The 21,064-nt window shown below is 35.7% G+C and overlaps 1 protein-coding gene across 1 annotated transcript in view; it reads left to right on the top strand.

The window, feature by feature from the left end:
* EYS (eyes shut homolog) overlaps positions 1 to 21,064 on the top strand; it is a 1,182,030-nt gene that overhangs the window by 383,586 nt on the left and 777,380 nt on the right. Inside the window, 1 exon segment of the mRNA XM_031455943.2 lies at positions 18,615 to 18,874. Coding sequence (XP_031311803.2) covers positions 18,615 to 18,874 — 260 coding nt within the window.

Raw genomic sequence — 21,064 nt, 5'->3', positions numbered from 1 at the left:
TATAAAGGTTACCAGTCATGGATAAAGGAAACACACCTCTGTATTAGATGCCTATGACAACATTAAAATATTTAACATAATTCAGGGATGTTATATCAGGTTAGTTTATTTTATACATATTTATTTGGTGAAATAATTTGTGATATTTTAAGTGCACTCACTGAGACTCATCAGTTTCCAAAATAATAAGACAGCTGATACGTAGAAAAGATTTAAAGTGATGCTAGGAATTCATTCCATGCTTTTTCTCCTAGACCTTTGTCTACAGCACATCATTTGAGCTAGTCAAAAAATCATTTTCCACAAAGTTACCATGTTACATCACGCTTTCAGTTTTCATGCAGAATCATTTTAAAAGGTGTCCATTCGAACATTTCTGTATATCTTGCAAAGCCATGCTTAAAGACATGGCCCATTATCTCTCCCAATGTCCTGTACTAAAAGACTGAAACATACATTTTTTTCCTGGACTTCATTATCAAAAAATATTATCCCTCTGCATAGGAAAATACGTGCTTTCTTTTGTCAGAAACTATAAAGCATATAGCCTAAATAGTCTTCATATTTAGTCTTGATTTTTAAAATAAATCACAATCAGTGCATACCCTGGTACAGCCATTGTTTAAAAATATCTATCTTTTAGATTCTACCTCTTTTTCCTTTTCTCAAAAGTTTTAAACATTATGTCTGTCCTTTAATTTTTTCCTAAACAAGACTGTAGTTTGAAACCACTTGAAATATTGTGAGAAATTAAATAAAAATTTTATGAAAAGTGATATTCTGAGTTCACAGAAAATATGCTAGGATTCTAAACATTCCTCTGTATTCCTTTACAATGCACTGGAGGTCAGGACTTCTATGATACAGTGGCAGGTCATTAATCCACGCTTTATACGATGATTGAGAATACAACTATTATTTTAGCATGTGCTGTAAAAATAAAAAAAATGAATATAAATGGCCCTCAAAATATTTTTTATTTAAAATTAATTGATTTAAGGGGAAAACACTTATTTTGCAAGGAGATATATATATATATAATTTCTAGCTTTCAGTGTTTCAGACACACCAAATATTCTTTGTTTAGTTCAGTTTTGGTTTTTTGCTATTCCTTCTGTGAAGTACTCTGTCTTTCTTATCTCTTATCCATTGTCTCAAGGCCTCTAAGACTTGGATATCACCTTAAAATTGCCTATAAGAAACCTATCTCACCCCGCAACCCCGTGTTCCATATTCTTTTCTTCCCAGACTTACCACAATTTGTAATTGCATTTTTGTTTTTATCTGTTGACTTTATGTCCACTTCCCTTGCTAGACTTATGCAAAGGTGTTCTATTTCTTTAGAATGTTACTGTATACCATGCACCCTGCATGCTTCCAGACACTAACGAAGGCTTGTGAATAAACAAATTAATATGTATATCTTATTCATTTGATGTTATAATGAAGACATTTGCATATGCCTAGCCACTAGGAAATTCAGGTTTGAAACGTGTTATATTTGGGATCACTACTAACATTGTTGTCCTGATTGCCCACCACGTGCTTATGCTGGAGAATGCTGTCGGACCTTTGGCTTATGGTTCTCAATGGGTGGATCCCTCTTCTGGCACCAATTTTTAGGCACAGACACTCACTGTTATTCATTTCATTTAAAGCATGGACTTGATCTCAGTTATTTTCTCTTAGAGAAACAGATCCTTTGAAAGGGAGAGTGTTTACTTGGCTAGCGCTTCTTAAGTATTGAAATGAAGTTGAAATTGCTTTCCTCAGAATCAGTCCTCCTGCTCCCTTGTCCTGAGAATCCCACTTTCTTCTTATTAATTTTCATCTTCTACATAGCCTCACTCTTTCTTACTTCAACATACCCTTACTGGACTGATTATTTCTTCTCTGTCAACATTCAACTTGAACTTTTGTATTCTCAATGAACATGCATTGATTTGGGTTCAATTCTAGCCCTGCAATTTTTTAATACATTTTTATATAGACTTTATTTAAAAAGCAGTTTTAGGACTACAGATAAAATTGTGTAGAAAATTCAGAGGGTTCCCACGTAAGCCCTAAAATGCTCTGTACTCCACCGACCACCTTCCCCTCCCTTAGCTACCTGGCAGTGTTGATCTTGTTACTCCCTTTAAAGTTTTACCTCTTCCAGAATATCATACAGATGGAATCATATACTATAAAGTTTTTTTTTTTTTTTTTTTTTCCCAGACTGGCTTCTTTCACTTAGCAATATGCATTTAGGATTCCTCTATGTCTTTTCATAGCTTCATAGCTCATTTATTTTCATTGCTGAATATTACATCATTTTTTTAAATCTGTCAACCCATTGAAGAGCACCTTGGTTGATTCCAATTTTTGGCAATTATGAATAGACTACTGTGGAGATCTATGTGGAGGCTTTTTTGTGTGTACATACATTTTCAACTTATTTGGGTAAATATGTAGGAATGTGATTGCTGGATCTTATGATAAGCTTATGAATGTTTACCTTTGTGAAAAACGGCCAGATTGTCTTCCAAAGTGAGTGTACCATTTTGCATTCCCACCAGCAATAAATGAGAGTTCCTGTTGCCTTGAGTCCCTGCCAGCTTTAATGTGTCATCAGTGTTTTGAGTTTGTCATTCTAATAGGTGTGTAGTGGTACCACGTTGTTTTATTTGGAATTCCAATGACATAGATGCTGAGCAACTCTTCATGTGTATCTGTCATTTGTATATCTCCTTTGATGAAGTAGCTGTTCAAATATTTTGAGGAAGTATCAAAACCTATTTTATTTTATTTTTTATTGAAGCATAGTCAGTTATAATGTATCAGTTTCTGGTATACAGCATGATGTCTTAGTTATGCATATATATACATATATTTTCATATTCTTTTTCATTAAAGGTCATTACAAGATATTGAATATAGCTCCCTGTGCTATACAGAAGAAATTTATTTTTTATCTATTTTTATATAGAGTGGTTAACATTTGCAAATCTCAAACTCCTAGATGTGTCCCTTCCCACCCCCTCTCCCCAGTAACCGTAAGATTGTTTACTGTCTGCGAGTCTGTTTCTTTTGTAGATGGGTTCATTAGTGTCCTCTTTTTTATTTTTCTTTCTTTTTTTTTTTTTTTTAGGAAAAAAGCCATATTTTAAAATTGAGTTGTTTGTTGAGTTTAAGAGTTCTTTGTATATTTTGGATACAAAACCTTTATCAGGTATATGTTTTGCAGTGCCTCTCAATCAGTGCTTTGTCTTGTCACACTCTTTATGGTATCTTGTTCAAAGTAGAAGTTTTTAACTTTTATGAAGTCTAACTAATCTTTTGTTTTTCTTTTATAAATCATGCTTGAGGTGTTTTATCTAAAAAGTCACCACCACACCCAAGATGACTTTGTTTTGTTTCCATGTTATCCTTTAGCTGTTGTATAGTTCTGCATTTTACACTGAAGTCTGTGATCCATTTGGAGCCTGTTTTTTGTTCATGTGTTCTTGAGCAGCTTAGGGTCTTCATTGAAGATCAGTCTCATCAGCTTTAAATTAAAAAGAGTGGTGCTTATTTTTCAGTCATGTTCAAGTAACATGCATATGGTCCCAAAGACTGTGTTCTGCTCATAGGAAGAAGTCAAGAATCTTAATTTTCTCTACTCCTCATTTCTATCCCTAAATGTATCACCCTGTATATGGAAATCTAATAGTGGAATTCATGCTACCCTTTGTCAGCAGATCATAGTTCACCTTTAGACAGTATTTCTTTAGATTGTTGTCACACCTGCTGGAATTAAAGTTCAGTCTTACTTGTGCATTAACACATCATGTTGTCAAAATTTGTCAAGACTGATTTCAGCAGACATTGAAAAACAGTAGTTTTTCTTAAAGATACCAAAGACAGAATGTCTGTGGTTTTATATCTCTTGAGACATTTATCAAAAAGCAAATGCAAAAGAATGCATGGAGATAGGAAAAACCTTTAAGTTAGTAAACATATGATGACAATTTAAAATTTAAAAAAACAACAACACACAAACCAAATAGAACTGTTTATTATTTAAGGATACATATATAGATAAAATTATGAAGAAATATTTGCAAAAGATAAACCAAATATCAAGGTACTGGTTCTTTTTGAAGGAATAATGAAAAAATATGATGGGGCAGGGTTTCATAAAGAGCATCAAATAACTTGGGAATATTCTATTTTTTAATAATGGTGGGATATATGCTGGAAATGCAATGATTAATAGTCAAAAAGCAAGTAGACTTACTTAATCAGTATTATACTTTGTAATATCTGAAATATAGAACAAAATAATGAGTTGAAATTTAGAATTGTAGACTTTGACCCATATTTCAGACATTGCAATGTCAATATAAGGGACTAGATATAATTACTCAATTACAGATCTATGGATTTTTTTTTTTTTAATGTCTACGGATCATGTTGATTTCAGAGTTAAAGGCTTACTTTCATTCCCTCAGGCAAAACTTCCCCTTTTCATACTTTAATCCACTAAAGAGCTGAAATCTTTGAACCAGTTGCTCCAAATTTTGGCTATGTCGATTGGACTATTAAAGTAGTTTTAATAAGTCTCCCATGAGTTAATGAATCTAATCAAACACACACAAATGAAATGTTACTATGAATTGAAATTTCACAATAAAATTTCAAGATGGTTTTAAATATTTCTTTATTTCCCAGAAAAACATAATTTTATAGGTACAAATATAGATGCAGATAATTACATTAATTCAACTGTAAATATCTGAAAGTATGGTTCAAACAGGTTTAGTTGATAACAAAATCACCAGCTCATTTAACTAGAAGTCCAGAGATAAAGTGAGCCATGGAAGTAGGAAATGACCTCATTTGTCTGAGATCCCTTTGGGGGATCTGTGTTCTGACTCTATTGGTAAACTACTCCTTCAAGGTGCAAAGTGATATAAAACATCCTGGCTCCACATGTATATCCCATGGCATCATTGAAAGGGACAGAGAGCATTCCTTCTGGAGGTTGCTTCATTAGGCTGAGAAATCATATTTCTCACAAGACCTCAGCAAATGTCACAACTCATTAACATGCATTGTGTCAAATGTTCACACTGAATCAATGCTAATTAGTTGAGTCTGTGTTCCTAAACATCTCATCAGGAGATGAGTAAACATGTCTGTACACTGGAACTAAGACCCGCATCCCAAGCTGAGAGATTGAAATTGATAGATCCTGGGTGCAATCTGAGCTTCAGAATTTTCAAAAGCTAGTGGGTGGTTCTAATGTGCAGCCAAAGTTGAAATTCACTGTCTTAGAGCGATCAGACTCACCCAAGCCACGGGGTATCAGCACAGAGTCAGTTTCCCGTTTAGCACATGATATGCAGAAGAATGGGTAGATACCTGAATAAAATGAGATATATAAAGAAACAGGCAAAGGAGAATGGGCGCTATGTGGTTAACTGATAATATCTGCAGGCTTTCCCAGTTCTAGATACAGTATCTATAATCTGAAATGGAAAATAAAAAGACTTTGGCATAGGAAAATTGGGTTAGATGTTTTGAGCTTAGGAGGATATAGGATTAAAGATGAATATAATAAATGGCATTAAATCAGACTCAACATGTTTTATAGATTTCTGTATAAAAATAGGGAAAACAAGCAATCATTCAAAAATTCCAATATATTTGTGTTCTCTATTCATAAAAACTTTATAGATATAATGAAAACGGAACAACAGTAAACTGAGATTTTCATAAATATTAGAGGATCCATTTATTTCAGTTAAAATGGACGTAATACCTGTACAGAGACAGCTGTTATCCTTAAAAACATTTACATGTTGACTGGCTTTGACAACAGATGTGGAGACCACCTTTCAATGGAGACACTGAAAGATTTTATTAAAGTGGAAATGTGTTGGAAAAGGACAAAAACTTTATTTCATTTATTGTTAAGAAAAGCATATTAATTATTTGGGCACTGAATGAATTACAAGGGAAATGAAGGATCAGATGAGGAGAGAAAAGATCTGATGGAGAGAGAACAGCAGGAAAGCCCAAAAGAATGGGACCTTCCCCTGGAGGCTGAGCTGGACAACAGCATAAGTGCCTCATTGAGGGGATCCAAAGTGAATGCATTCACCTTCTTTGTGGGCAAACACCATGCATAGACAGATCTTAGTATGTAAAAGACAAATAAAGCAATAAAAAAAAATGGGTTGCTACCCCATGCTACAGAAAAAAAAAAAAAAAAAGTAGGATTTGAAATTAGGCGGAAAAGCAAAGCACTGGAAAAAAGTTGTTTGATTCTAAGAATATTGTATGCTCTAAGTGAAAAAGCTACTGGTACACCATTAGATTAAGAAAAAAAATTTCCATCTCCTACTCAACCCACTAACTACTCAGTACTTCCATAATTAATAATAATAGCCTTAATCAAAGTGCCCACTAAATTCCAGGTACTTCTCTAAATATTTTGTAAGTAGCAGCTAACTTAGTCTCTACTTGAGAAAGATATTTTATTGTCCCCATTTTTAGGGAACTGAGACTCTGAGAAATAACCTTCTAACGTTTACACAGCTGCTATAATAAAGCATTTGCAATCAGAATATCTGAACTTCTATGTTTCATTCCACATGTCTTACTACTTTTTGCAAGCTTCTAAAATTTCTCCAAGTATACAGAAGTACATATATATGAACATTGTGATACTATTGGAATCAAGTTTGTAATAACCTTTAATGAAAAAGAATATTAAAATGAATATATCTGTATCTATGCATGACAGGGACATTATGCTGAGCACCAGAAACTGACACATTGAAACTGACTATACTTCAATTAAAAAAAAAAAAGTACTTCATCTGTTACAACAGCAGCAATCCAGCTATTACTTGGTTGACCTTGAATAGTTCATGGCCATCTTCAAGGTGATGTGGGGTTTTTGGTAGGGATCTGGTGAACAGAGTGGAGAAATGATAGTGGACCCTCCTTTTATCTTGAAGGTTGGTACCATCTCTGTTTCTTATCCAGAGTGCTATGTTATTTTTAATTTACAGTACTGGCCAGAGGGTGGGAGTTTAAGTGAAGAGATAGGTTCGAAGGCTTCCAGTTTTCATTCTCTATAGTTCTAACCACCAAGTAGAGAAATGATGTGAAGATCTACCAAGTAAAATGTTAGCCCATTTCAAATATATCTGCAGGGACTCGGAAAATGACAACAGGAACCAGTGGACCCATAGTGAGCTACTCCTGAGCCAGGTGCATTTATTACCTTGCCTCTGCATGCCCCTCTTCTAGCACCAAGACACTGAAGCTTCAGAAACCTAGATGTCAAGGACAAATTGAACTCAAGCCCAACATTTTGGAAATGTTTGTCATTCTTTCTCTTAAATGTAGTTACAAAAGTAAATGGCCATAGGTCTTCTTAGTGGAATCATTACAGTATCTTGTAGGGTGTTTTTTCCTGGGCACCTGGCCTCTCCTTCAATCAGTGGATTTGGGTTCTGGAAACTGGTCAAGGGAAACCAATTATCCATTCTTAATTTATCTGATCTATCCTGCGCCTGGAGACAACGTGTTCTATTAAGTGTCTCCATAGTTCTCTGAGGATCTGCACCCCCAGACTGCCTCTCTAACCTTGGGGATCATTATAATCGTACCCTGCTTTCTCTGATGGTTATGTGCCGCCCCCTGGTCTTTTTAAATCCCAGAATCCTATCATCCCTGATACTTACAAGTAGTTAATTTTGGTAGTATGATCCTCTATAATCAGGCCTGGCCTCCCGGGAATAGCCAACACTAAGCTTCTCATGAAGTTGATGCACCTCTAAAAACCATATGTCTTATCACTTTAATAAGAAGGATGGTCTCCAGGTCCTCCTGCAGAACATGGTCACTTTTGTGTGACTTTATGTAAAATACATCTTTTCGCATGCTCGTTTCTCTTAGCTTTTGATTTCTTTTTTCCATGGTTTGCTGTGATGATTCTTGTATTACTTCTCTAGTTAGCATGGACCATCAAATTCTCCAAGCTCCGAAGGATTGACTACAGAATTTCAGGAAGGAAATAGGATCGTAGGTATAAACACTTTGCACATAACCCCTGTGACACAGAGACCCTCGAGTGACATCCCTTAGAAGAGATTTCTCCACCTCCTTTTTTTCTTCTCCTTTTTTCTCTCTTCCCCATCTCTGCTGCTCTTATTTCTTTTTATAATCTCTCACTTCCTTTAAGAATAAATAAATATGGGTGCTTTCTAGATTCTTTGAAAAGGAAATATTCTACAACCTTATATTTTAATGGAATCGTAGGTCCATAATGATTTCTATAGCTCTAAATACTTAGCTGTTTTCTTAAGTAGGTTAATTTTCATATATATTTTTGTCATTGGCTAACCCCAATTGTACTGCTGTTCATAATTAATTGCATTGTATGTGTACAGCCTAGAACTAGGAGCATATGATTGGCAATTAGAGTATATATTGCTGATACATAATACTATGGAGATTATATAGAATATGTGTGTGTGTGTATGAGATAACAGATATAGCATTTATTATAATGCTAGTCCCAACAACAAACCAAAGATTTATTCATTTCCTACTTCCTTCTGTACATTTTCTAAATGTACAGAAGTGTTTTGCCTTTGGTTGCTCTGTTGATTTCTTTTCTGAGACTTAAAGTCTGATGTTTATTCAATTTGGAGTTGAAAATGTGTCTCCCTGTAAAACTTCTGACATGTGCACATCTAGGGATGATTTTACAAAATATTCTCAAATTTGTTTAAGCTCCATCTCTCAGGACTTTAGCTCTTTTAACTAACACACTGTATCCTGTTTTGTCTTCTAAATGTCCACCTCCTACTCAAATGGTACTTGAAAGAAAAACTTACTTATATACATCTAGAGTTTTTATTCCCAAACTGTATTTAAAAGACTGTGTGTGTATTTTTCAGGTGTTATTTGAGTACAATTTGAACATAATTGTGTGTGTATAGTTGATAACTATTATGTATTTGATTACACATGCATACATATACTTAAATTTTAGGAAGTAAAAATGTACAAGTACAAATTTATCTAAATATGTAGGAAATTGTATTTAAAAGCAGACTTTCATTGACTTGTCTAAAGGATTTATTTTGGGAAAAAGAAAAAAAACAGTGCCAGAAATAATGCTTATTTGCTCAGGAAAACTGACAGATCATCAATTTTCTGTGTTTATACACACACTTGCACACACACACACATATACAAACACCATCAAAAATGAAACATAAAATATAAAAATTTACACATTTTAAATGTAAACTGAGGTTATGGTTTAAGTTGATTCATATAAGTGTCCCTGTGAGCCATGTTTATAGCATTAGCCATATTCCTGAATCAATAGGTAAACTCACAGGATGGCAGCCTTTAGTCTTGTAGTCAGCACTTTTATATGTATTTTATTTTACCTTATTCGAATTAGTGTTAGTCATTTTCAAGATTAATTTCTTGTGCTCACTGTAGCTCTAAAAAAAGAAACCTACTACCATCTGATCATTTGTCTCAGTGGCAAATGCTCTGTTCTTAAGGTTTCTATGTTGTAATGACAATGGAAAAAATGGGCAGCTGCTCTTTGTGTCTGACCCATGGCTGGCTCTGGTTTTCTATTCCCAGATTTAAGGATGTAAACTGGGGTTTTCTTCCAAATACAGTATGAGTTCCATCAGAGTTACTTCTTCTGGTTCTGAGTGTGAGTGTCCTGGAGGTTCGAGCCAAGGCAGCTTCTGCCTCTGCTTGGCTGGTACTTCAGCTTCTTGTTCTGAGATGAAGATGCTCTGAATCTTGAACAAGCTTGGAGTTGTTTTTCCGAGCTGCTGAGAGCATCTTGAATTCAACAATTGTGAAAACCGCTATTGATCAATTGTCTTCTTATACAGGAGATGAGATCATGTAGAATACTAGAAACATGTAGATAATTTAAATAGAATTATACCAAGGAAATATCCAAATAGTTCATTTACATCAAAATGAACATTGCTTAAAAATATAGAAAATTCTTCCAGTATAGATAAATGTATTATCTAGTATTATGTATATACTCTATTTATAAAAGATAAATAGTCTGTGTCCCACATTATAAAGTATACATCTCTCATTCAAGTGACTTGATAAACTTATTAGACTGGATAGACTTGATAGACTGGATAGAAAAGATCTTTTCCTATTAATATTAAAACAGAAATTCTTAAATTCATTTAGAATATGTACTCAGTATTCTAACCTTCACTCTCAAAAAAATAAAAATAAAATTGAAAAGATTTGTTGTCTATCAATCAAGTGCTTGTCAGGTGATCAAACTAGAAGAATTATTTTCTACTTATTCTTTCTCATTCAAAGATTCCATAAAATATTGAAGAATATATCACACAAGAGATTGGCTAATTTTGTATTATTAATAAATTAAATTTGTATTTCAGTAAAAAGGCCAATGTTGAACTTAATTGATGCTAAATTATTCTGGCAATACTTGCTAAATTGGCCCTTGAATTTGTATTACAAGCTTCATTTTTCCAGAGTCCCACTGTTGGAATTTCTTACATATAAAACAGTACCTTAAATCAAGCAATTAATGTAAGTTACTGTGTAGTAAGCATCAGTACCCTCTCCTCCTCTCCCGCTCCCATAGCTATCCTTCCCTATCTCACCTGATAGCACCATTTTCTCTGCAACACTGAAGCTAAAATCCACCGAGTCCTACCCATTACCCACTCGGCCTCATTAGCGTGTAATAATCATTGTCCAAGTGTAACAGGGAAGAACAAGATCTGTTCCTTTAGCTCTAACCCTGGGCTCTGTTTCCAGTGCTCAGTCATGTTGGATCTGCACCTTTTGTAAAAGAATGTTGCCTAGAGCCTGAAATAGACAGGAGAGCCCATTCTCAAGGCTCTGACCTTTAAGGGTGTAACACTTTCCCATTCATATTGAGATAGAAGTTTGTAGAACAGAGAATAGCATTGTCTTGTTAGAGGTTTACAGGAACATCATCATGACCTGACCTAGGTGTCCAGCTGCAAGAACAAAGGATTCTGACACCAAGAAGTTTGCAACAACCAACCACAAACCCTCCTCTTTTTAGTATAAAAGGAACCTGAATTCTGACTTGGGGAAGATGGTTCTCTAGGACATTAGTCTACCATCTTCTCAGTCTGTCTGCTTTCCGAATAAAGTCATTATTCCTTGCCCCAACACCTCATCTTTCGATTTATTGGTCTGTCCTGCAGCGAGCAGAGTGAGTTTGAACTTGGTAACAGATTTTGGTGAAGCCAACCTGGAGCCTTGCTGCTCATGGCCAGCTGGCTCCTGTTGGGGAATTTTTAGGTAAGGCTCTAACAGCTTCCAAAACCACATGTCCTGAGGATCTTCCCTTCAAAATTCCCCTACACAGCACTGGCTGCCCCAGAACTTGGCAGCTGGAGCAAGAAATTGACATCTGGGAGCTGATGGGCTCCATACAGAAGGGTAGGTTGCTCCATTGTGTACAGTCAGAAACTTTATCCGTCTCCACGTAGGGCTTTTTTGTCCAGAATTCCAGAATAGGCTTTTTTTTCCTTCTTCTTCTCTTTTTTTCTCTCCTTCTTCTTCTTCTTCTTTTTTTTTTTTTTTTTTTTGTATTTGAGTGCGCTACCCTGTTGGAGATAAGAAATAGTTGTTGGACTTCTACCCAATTTGTTAGCCAATTCGTTTGTTTCTTTAGATGCTAGTATTTGTGTGTGCTGTTTGTGTTTTATGTGTATACCATTTGCATTTTGTTTGTCTTGTATTTGTCTTAAAAATGGGAAATGTTTCAGCTATCCCTAAAGAAAGTCCTATGATGCACATTTTGGATAAGTGGTCTGATTACAGCTGTGAACCCACGCCTAAGAAAGATTAACAATCTGTGGCCAGAGTACCTGTTTGGATCTCCACAAGGGGTTTATGCAGAGTTATCTCCGTATACTGCCACCCTTGCTGTGTTGATTACATCGTTTTTGGTCCCCTGTGTCATTGGTGTATGTAAAACCCCAAGACCAAACCTGAACATTTATTTAGGGTTTTCTTTTTGTTCTTTGGTTTTTCATTTCATTTTGTTTTGGTACCATTTCTCATTGATAGCCAAGTCATTTTTGTGATATTTAAAACTTTTACTGATGCCAAATAAGGAAAGCAACAGAAACAAACAAAACCCTGTCTATTCTTGTCCAAGAGTGGGACATTCCCAGGGAGAATGGAAAGTTTCCACTTGGTTCCTAAAATCAACAAAAACCTCAGCCCAGGATTCAGCCCGGTTGGTTGGTGCCAAGGCAAAATAGAGGGGATAAGTTGTCATTTATAGTTTTAGAATACAATGCTGAGGAATGGTGGCCTTTAAACGGCTCCATACAATCCTGCAACTATAGACATTCTGTAAAATAGGGGGAAAGAATGATGAAACCCATTTGTGCTATGACATCAGGGAAAATAAGTAAAGGAAGGCAATGAGAGTTAGGATGCACTTCTTCAAACCTTAACTCCTCCAGCTGAGCCGGCTGTCCCAGCCACTCTGGTCGCTCTGCCAATGTATCCACCCCCTTCTCTGCCTCCCTTTTCTGTACAGCCAGCCCTAATTCTGGACACGGGGGCTCAGGAAGTGGTTGGACTGGCTCCCCCTCCTTATGGGAATCAATTAGAAAATCCTGTGTTAGTTCCTGGGGCACAGGGGCCTGGTCTGGTGTCATCACCTAACACCTGACAGGGCACGCAGTTTGGACCAGGAGCCACTCCTGGCACGGGACGGTTTCCCCTACACCACTATCCCATAGGGGATCTAAATGCAAACCGCCAGCAGGCTGGGTTTAACAAAATTAAAGAAATCCAGCCAAAACCAAGTGAAAGTCTCTCTGAATTTTTGGCAAGAATTTATCAGGTCCACGGCAGGTCTCAAGGCTCGTAAAAATGTTAAAATGGTAAATGTGAGAAAATTAAGAAAATCAGATGGTGCACTTGGAATAAACCCTTCTCAATTGATAGATGCTGAGTTTTAAAGTGTTAAACAATAGGGAAACGCTCATTTTGGAAATTCATCACTTTACCCAAGGTGACTTTACATCCTTCATCATCACCTCACTCAGCTCGTGTTTTGGCTTCCTTGACCCTATGCTGCCCCTTTTTGTTTTGGAGAAGTTTAAGTTACCAGCTGGATGTGTGAGACGGGTATTCCTGGTTTTGGTGCTATCCTGCATCATTTCCTCACCGCCACTGGGACTACTCAATGATAAAGTGCCACATCTAAAAAATGGCTTCTGGTTTTTGGCAACTTAATGACAGCAGGGTGCTACATGCTCTGAGGACCTGCCCCAGTCTTGCACGTTAAGAGGTGATGGCCATCCAGGAAGTGCAAGGGAGGCACTCAGGTGACTTTCAAGAGAACAGCTTTGTACTGATGTCAGCAGCTTCCATTAACTTAGTTCCATGATATGCTATTCTGTCCTTGGACCCTTTTTCCCCAAGGAGGCTGAAAAGATAGAAGCCAACAATACAGTTATTGGTATGATCTTTGGATGCTACACTTTGTTTGACTTCCTGGAATCTTTGGCGTTTAGAAAACATCTTGTACCTACTGGAGCAAAATTGATGTTTGTAGCAGGAATGTCTGTCTCCGGAGGAGTTACAGTTCTTTTTGGTGTATTGGACCAGGTTCCAGAAGCACCAGTTTCTATTGCTATGTGTTTTCTAGGAAAAATAACTGATGCAATAAGTTTTACTGCAGCAAATAACTGTATCTTCTTCTAGCCTTGCAAAGGCTCGTCCAAATAATGTGGCTCCAATATTGGGAAGTCTTGGAACTTTTTCTGGGGTAGGATGCGTGCTAGGGCTTCCTGTGGGTGGCTTATTGTATCAATCCTTTGCCTATGAGGTGATGAGGTGCCTTTTATTTTTCCAGGATGCATAGTTCATGTATATTTTACCTAATTATGAGTCTGATCCAGGAAAAAACATTTTTTTTTTTTTTAAAGCCAGACAGGGAATTCAGGCAAAGCTTTATCAGGACACACGCTACAGCACGAGGGAACTAAAACAAGTAAGAGTTGCCCTTGCTCACTCCCTGAGAGGAGACGAGTTTGTCCTTAAATGGGGTGAATGAAGGTGTGGATGGGTGGGTCAGGCCAGGGAGGGGCTGGCTTAGATGGTCTGTCCACCCGCTTGGCGGCAGGAATAATGCTCAGTGCCCTGACAGTTCAGAAGTGGTAGTTGGTTTGGGTCTTTTTGTATCTTATTATTCATAATTTGTCCCCCACTGAGCTTGCATGCAGTTAATTTTTGTTGCTTATAGTTTGTTTTGTTGTTGTTGTTGCTTGAGGAAATATTTTTCCAGGTGCAAGCACTCCAGTAAAGGGGTCCCAGGTCGCAAGTCCCAGCCTGTCTCATTTATAAATTTTTACATCCTAGCATTTTCATGCTGTTATTCAGAGTAATGTTTATCCTGTTTTCCACACTTAATGTTTGCTAATAAAGTAAATAGTTATTTTGAAATAAATTATACCAGTCTGAATGAGCTAAATGGTCTCCCACTTTTTTTGTCCCAAGATGATGGCAGTGGTTCGTAGCAACCATCTTAAGATTCATAATTAATATAGTTTTGTTGATGGCACACCTGATGCTATAGCGAAATAAATGAACAAATAGGTGAATGGATATAACAATGAAATAAAGAATGAAAGACTTAGTTGAATAACCCATATATATATATTTTTTGAATAACCCATATTTTTTATTTCTTCCTTTTTGTATGCCCTCAATTTTTAAGACATTAAAGAAAGAATACTATTTATATCATTCAGTCTTATCATTTCTTTTTCACCAGCTAGTTTTGGTTGGAATTTTATTTTGCACATAAGTAATGGCTATAACAAACAGTAAGTGATCTAGTTTACAAGAAAAGTTTCTTTTGAATTATGTACATTAGATTTGTATTTATAAGATTATAGCAAATATCTAATATACAAAACATGTTCAAATAGCTAAATATTGCTGAACAATATTTGGTCACTGCATATCAATATTTATGGTAAGATAAGCATATAGAATGATTAGCATTCAGAAATTGGAATCTACTAAAACTTTTTAAATCAATGAATTTCTATAATGAATAGTCTTTTTGCCCTTTTTTATAACAACAATGCTACTCTATTTTCTATTATTAGCATTGGTAACTTAAATCAACATTTAAGAATTGTAATGTTCTTACTTACAAGGAATTTAATGTATTTTATGCCAGTGGATTTTTGGTTCTCTCTCTAGAGAAGACAGCAAATTAAAATACATTAATCTACTTTTAAGTACACACTAAATTAGTTTTCAAGTATTTACTCCTGGAAATTTTATACTTGAAAAGTCACAGAGTATGTGTTTTTGCTTGCTTATTTTTTTAATCCATAAAGACTCTGCCTCTTGCTGTGAGTTTGGAAATCCCTGCCAGATCACACTGAATCCTGAAATTATTTCATGGCACACCTAGAAACCAGATTGAAGCTTTCACATAAAATATGTTTTTCCATCCATCAAGGACTAGCTTCTCTTACATGTACTAAAGCAAGTTCAAATATATAAATGTGTAGACCTGATTTTCAGCTACTCATAGGGACTCTGTTTCTTGGAACCTTATTTCCCACAAAATATCTGTTCATCTCCACAGGCCTTGGACTCATCGGTCCTGCTGACATATGGGTGGCCAGATGCTTTCTGGGGACCTGATCCTTGTAAGGATCCCTCATGAAATATTGGCCACCTGTTATTTGAGACAAAAAAAAACAAAACAAAACAAAACAAAACAAAAAAAAACCCTTCAGTGCATGTGCTGAGTATTCAAGCATTGTAGGTTATTCACAAAGAAAGCTTTTAAAATATTCAAGTTGCATTTACCTACCTGTGAAAGAATACGAGAAAAAGAAAAACAAATAGTGTGCATTTGTGTGTATTTCCCTTAAAAATCATTTCAAGTAAAGTAAATACACTGAAGCTATTTTATTGGGATTTGGTTATACCTAACTTTAACATTTTTTTTCATAAAACATTAAATGGTCTTATATTGGATTTGAAACCTGCAAAAAAAAAAGGGAAACTGGGATGAGGAAGCCCGGGTTTCAGAGCTCAAGTTTGCTAACCACATGACTCTGGATAAATCACTTGTCTCCTTTGTACTCCTAGCTATCTCATTTGCAAAGTGAGAGTAAGAACAGCACCGCTACTTATTTCAAAGTTGTTTTGGAAGTGTCAACTTGGATAATATACTTGACAGTTTTAAAGTTTTAAAATATGATGTGATTGGACAAGTGAAAATTACCACTAGAAATTGAAGCCGTACTCATTATTGAGATATATACTACATTTAGGCATAAATGGGGTAACAAATGATCTTTAAAATTCTGAGATAGCACCTAGTAACCACTGTGGGTTGCTAGGCATTGTTGATTTAGGCTTTTATACACTTTTTATTCATTATCTCGTTTAATCTTTACAGCATTTCTCTGAGATTATCAATTTCATTAAGCTTTCTAGCCCTCAATTTCCCAAATGAAAGAATTCAGTTAAGTCAATGGATTTTAGCCAAAGATCTTATATTAATCAATATTTATAATATTTTCAACATACATTATGTCCAGATCTCATATGGAGTCAGATTTGTTCTTTTCTATTATAAAAAGGTACCCTGTAAATAATTATACTAAATCAATAGGCCTCAGCCAGGACTGTCTAGGCACACGAGGATGGATAGGCACCAAAATAATGTCATTACTTTTTTTAGGAAAAAAATTAAAATGTCAAGTCTTTTTACTCGTTCTTAAGGGAAATATATTCAAAATAGATTTTCATATTTCAAAGCTGCGAATTATTTCAGTTGTAAGTTGGCCTTTGTGCGAAAAGAGCTTACAAAGAAATATTCAATTTGCATAGTAGCAATTTTTCTGCACATTACCAAATTTAAAAAAAAAAAATGAGCTGTAGAATCCAGTTGTTATATTTTTTTTTATACTGGGCTTAATTTTATTGAACTAATAAATACATCATTAGTCAATCTTGCCTAAAATCATCTTACCCACTATTTATTTTAGTATTTGTTTCAATGGCAACTATTTCTACTTAGAATTCAGTTTCAACTCCCAGTTGAAACTCCCTGCTCACTGTGTTGGTATTCTCTCTCTGTGTGTTTATTAACACAGAAGGGTCTTGGTGTTCCCAGCTCTTTCACACTGCAAATGAGGCAATTTCCTTTTCTCTTTCTTTCTTTCTCTCCTTTCCTTCCTTTCTTCTTTCTTTCTTTCTGCCTTCCTCCCTCCTTTCCTTTTCTTTTGTTTGAAGCAAGATATTGCTTATCATGAACAAGTTAGATCTTTTGACAATGTAATATTTTTAAAGTTATCTTAAATATCTAATTTATTAGTGAAGTGAGGCTAAGAATAGCTCTTCTACTTATTTCAAAGTTAAAGTATCAAATTGGATAATATATTTGACAGTTATAAAATATGATGTGACTTGACAAATGAAAAGTACCACTAGAAACCGAAGGAATACTCATTGCTGAGATGCATATTTTATTTAGACATAAATAGGGTAACAAATTATTTCCAAAAATAATTCTTCTAATATCTCCCGTGCTTTGTTCACGTTGTGTTGCTTGCGCAGCAGTGCATTACTCACCATCCTGAGCTCTGCTTGCCAAAGGCTGACACAGACTCTCTCTCTGAACCTACCCAAGCCATAACATTGCCTTCACTCGCCCAGCTGATCGACAATGGTCACAATACTCAGGTTGCGTTATCACCTGTCCATTTCCCTTATTTGAATAATGCTGTATGAGGAAAACCCTTTTTTCCTGCCCTGCTAAAATTCTCCTGCTCTTAAGAGCAAAACTAGCCCAATTCGATGGAAAATATTTGGGTAAAGTGCTCTCTGAAGTCAAAAATGTCAAGAGAATGACGGATGCTGGATGGCTGAGGGTTAGATTGAGCTGCAGTCTGTGATGTACAGACAGCATCCAATTGCTTTACTTTTTATTTTTTTGCTTTCTCTCCCACTTTCTACATTATTCAAATATTAATAGAAAAGATGTTTTAAAGCAGACAAAAACTGAAAGAAAAACAGCTGCTTAACATAAAGGAGCTCCTTTTTACATGTACTCTGGTGATTTTGAGAATCACATGTTGTTAAAGACATTGAATTAAATATCATCTCGGGCTTATAAACAATGATCCCATCTGCAAAAATTAATTTACATAAAACAGATGATTGAGGAAATATTCTCACCTGGTAATTCAGCTCAATAATTGCTAAAATTTGTAATCAGTAGCAATGTTGATCTCAGATATGTCTCAGCGGCCTAACTATGTGAAAAGTTTACCAAATATTTCTTAAATCTTATTTCAGCCAATGCTGTCAGTTTGGCCAAAATATACATTAAGTTGTCTCGGAAAATTAGGCAAATAATATTTTTAAAATATGTATAGTTTATTAATCTTTATATAAATGAGAAAATATCATACATACATCCGTGGAATAATTACACTGAAAATGTGAAGAACATATTTGAAACAGAATAGTTCATATTTCTAAAAATTTTATTTCAGCTGTGAATGTCCACCTGGATGGACTGGACAAAACTGTAGTGAAGAAATAAATGAATGTGACTCTGACCCGTGCATGAATGGAGCTCTTTGTCATGAATCTTCCATCCCTGGACAATTTGTGTGCCTCTGCCCACCCTTCTATACTGGAAAATTCTGCCATCAGCACCATAACCCCTGCGATCCACTCAGTGATCCTTGCCAAAACAACTCAACGTGCTTGGCTTTGGTAGATGGAAGTCATTCTTGTGTTTGTAGAGAAGGTAAGAGTTTATATTTGTTTTAATGTTTTGTTTTATTTTATTTTATTTTATTTTATTTTATTTTATTTTATTTTATTTTATTTTATTTTATTTTATTTTATTTTATTTTTTTTGGTTTGTTTGGTTTTGTCCCTGCAGGCTGGTGGCTTCTTAAGAAGGGGTGAGAGAAAAGTTATATACAGGCGACTATCTGACGCCAAATTCAGGTAATATAAACAAACAAGGGAAATTATCTAAAAAGTTAAGGTAAACAGCATGGAGGAAAGGGCGAAAGGTGAGACTTTGTAGCTTTGGCTCTGTTTTGTTTTCTTTCTTTCTTTCGGAAATCCTCTCTTAGTCTTTGTTGACAGTTTGTCTTCCCTGAATAATCTTGTCCATGGTGCTCACAACAGCACTTAGGAATGGGCATAGGTGTTCCCAGGAAAGGGACTCCAGTTACACAGATAATAGCGAGTGTGACGTAAGTCAAGGTTTGTACAGCTTTATGGTAGGATTATGTTACATTCTATACTCTCACATCTTATGTTTGCAATATTTCACAAGAAAAATATTTTTTAAAATCTAGCCATCTATTCCCCCTCTCACTCACAGAAAAGGGTAAAAAATGGCATAAAATCTCACAAAATATTAGTCCATCAGAGAGTGATCCTGGGTGATAAAGTTTGGGTATTTTTCATCTTCACAATGCGTTTTCTTAAGCTGTATTAGTGAGATTCACAATCAAGTCACTTATCCTGGAAGATCACCATAATTTGGTGAGTTTCAGGTGCTGAAATGGGCAACCTGGAAAGATCTGTTACCCCAGGCACACAGTCAACCCTGCTTCCTGTCTTTGCACCTCGATATTTACTTCTCCTGTTCACTATAACTCTCTTATTAGGAAAGTTTGAGAAAAGTAGAAATAATATAATAAAATATAGAAAATAATCTAATAATGATAATAACTAGAAGAAGAATAGAAAATATCTCGTGATAATGATGATACTAATAGAGGCTATTTTTCACCAGATTTTATAATATTGTTTTTAAGAATAAAGCATTATGAACTAAAGGAAAAAAAAAAAAAGAAACGGGCATAGGTGTAATCTATGGTAATCAAATGCTTCACTGTATCTTTTCCGCTGGACTCATCTAGACACATCACTTCTTTCTGTGTAGATTGCTAACCTAGTATCGTGTGACTCCAGCTGCTACTGTGTACTGTAGGAGAGAGCCCATGTCAGAGGCTGGGCAGCTCAAAGGAGCCCCTGATCCCCAGACACACAGGAAGCCAGGCTGAGTCTGGCTTTCTGGGTCATATCCACCAGTAATTTAATTGAATATCACTAAAGACAGTTGATTGGGATCTCTTCAGATGTAACTAAGAGAGGTCTAGGTAATTCAGATGAAGTGAGAGGAAATGTTTACTGCTCCTGCTCCGCTGGCCATGTTCGAGCTACTGCCATCTTCAGCAGGAATGCTTCTGCCATGCAACTGGCATGTGGTAGGGTTCCAGCATGACTGGAATGTGTCAGAAGCATAATATAAAAACCACATTGTGTTTGGAGGTCTATTTGTTTTCTAATGATAAGCTTATGGGCTCATGTCTCTTTCCTCGTACTGGCTCTACTAGAACAGGGTCCTTTAAAGATAGGGGCAATGCTTGTGTAGCCTTCTGTCCAAGAAGGCCGATGTAGACTGCATCTGTTAACTAGTTATCTTAATCAAAGAAATTTCCCTTTGATTCTAAATTCTAAAACTTCCTGAGGATTTAAGGTAATCGGTTATAATGATACAAAGGCAGGTCCGTGAACTTGTGTACAGGACAGAAACTTCTGGGCTTTCTGAGGGATTAGAAATAGAATTTGAAAAGCCATTAGTCATTGTTTTTTGTAAAAATGACATGGGATTTATAGAGTATGTAACAGGGGCATACAGAGCATACTAATAGATGTTTTCAGGAATGAGGGAGGAAACAGAGTGAGCATAAAATGTGAGGGGAGCGCTGATGCCCTGAAACTCCAGTAATTATGAAGTAGATAATAGAATACTTTTCCTTTTAATAAAGATTGAGAATGAAATTTTGCAAAAAAAAATTCAATAGCAGCAGAAGAGCTGATTTATTCAGCAGAATTATTCCATGGTGCTTTACTTACCCTGCTACTATATTCTCAGAAAATAAGTAATCAATAAATATTTATTGGGAGGCAG

Source organism: Camelus dromedarius, chromosome 6, assembly GCF_036321535.1.
Source record: "Camelus dromedarius isolate mCamDro1 chromosome 6, mCamDro1.pat, whole genome shotgun sequence".
Classification (NCBI taxonomy): domain Eukaryota; kingdom Metazoa; phylum Chordata; class Mammalia; order Artiodactyla; family Camelidae; genus Camelus; species Camelus dromedarius.
The sequence above is the reverse complement of the archived record's forward strand: the minus strand, read 5'-3'. Positions and strand labels throughout refer to the sequence as shown.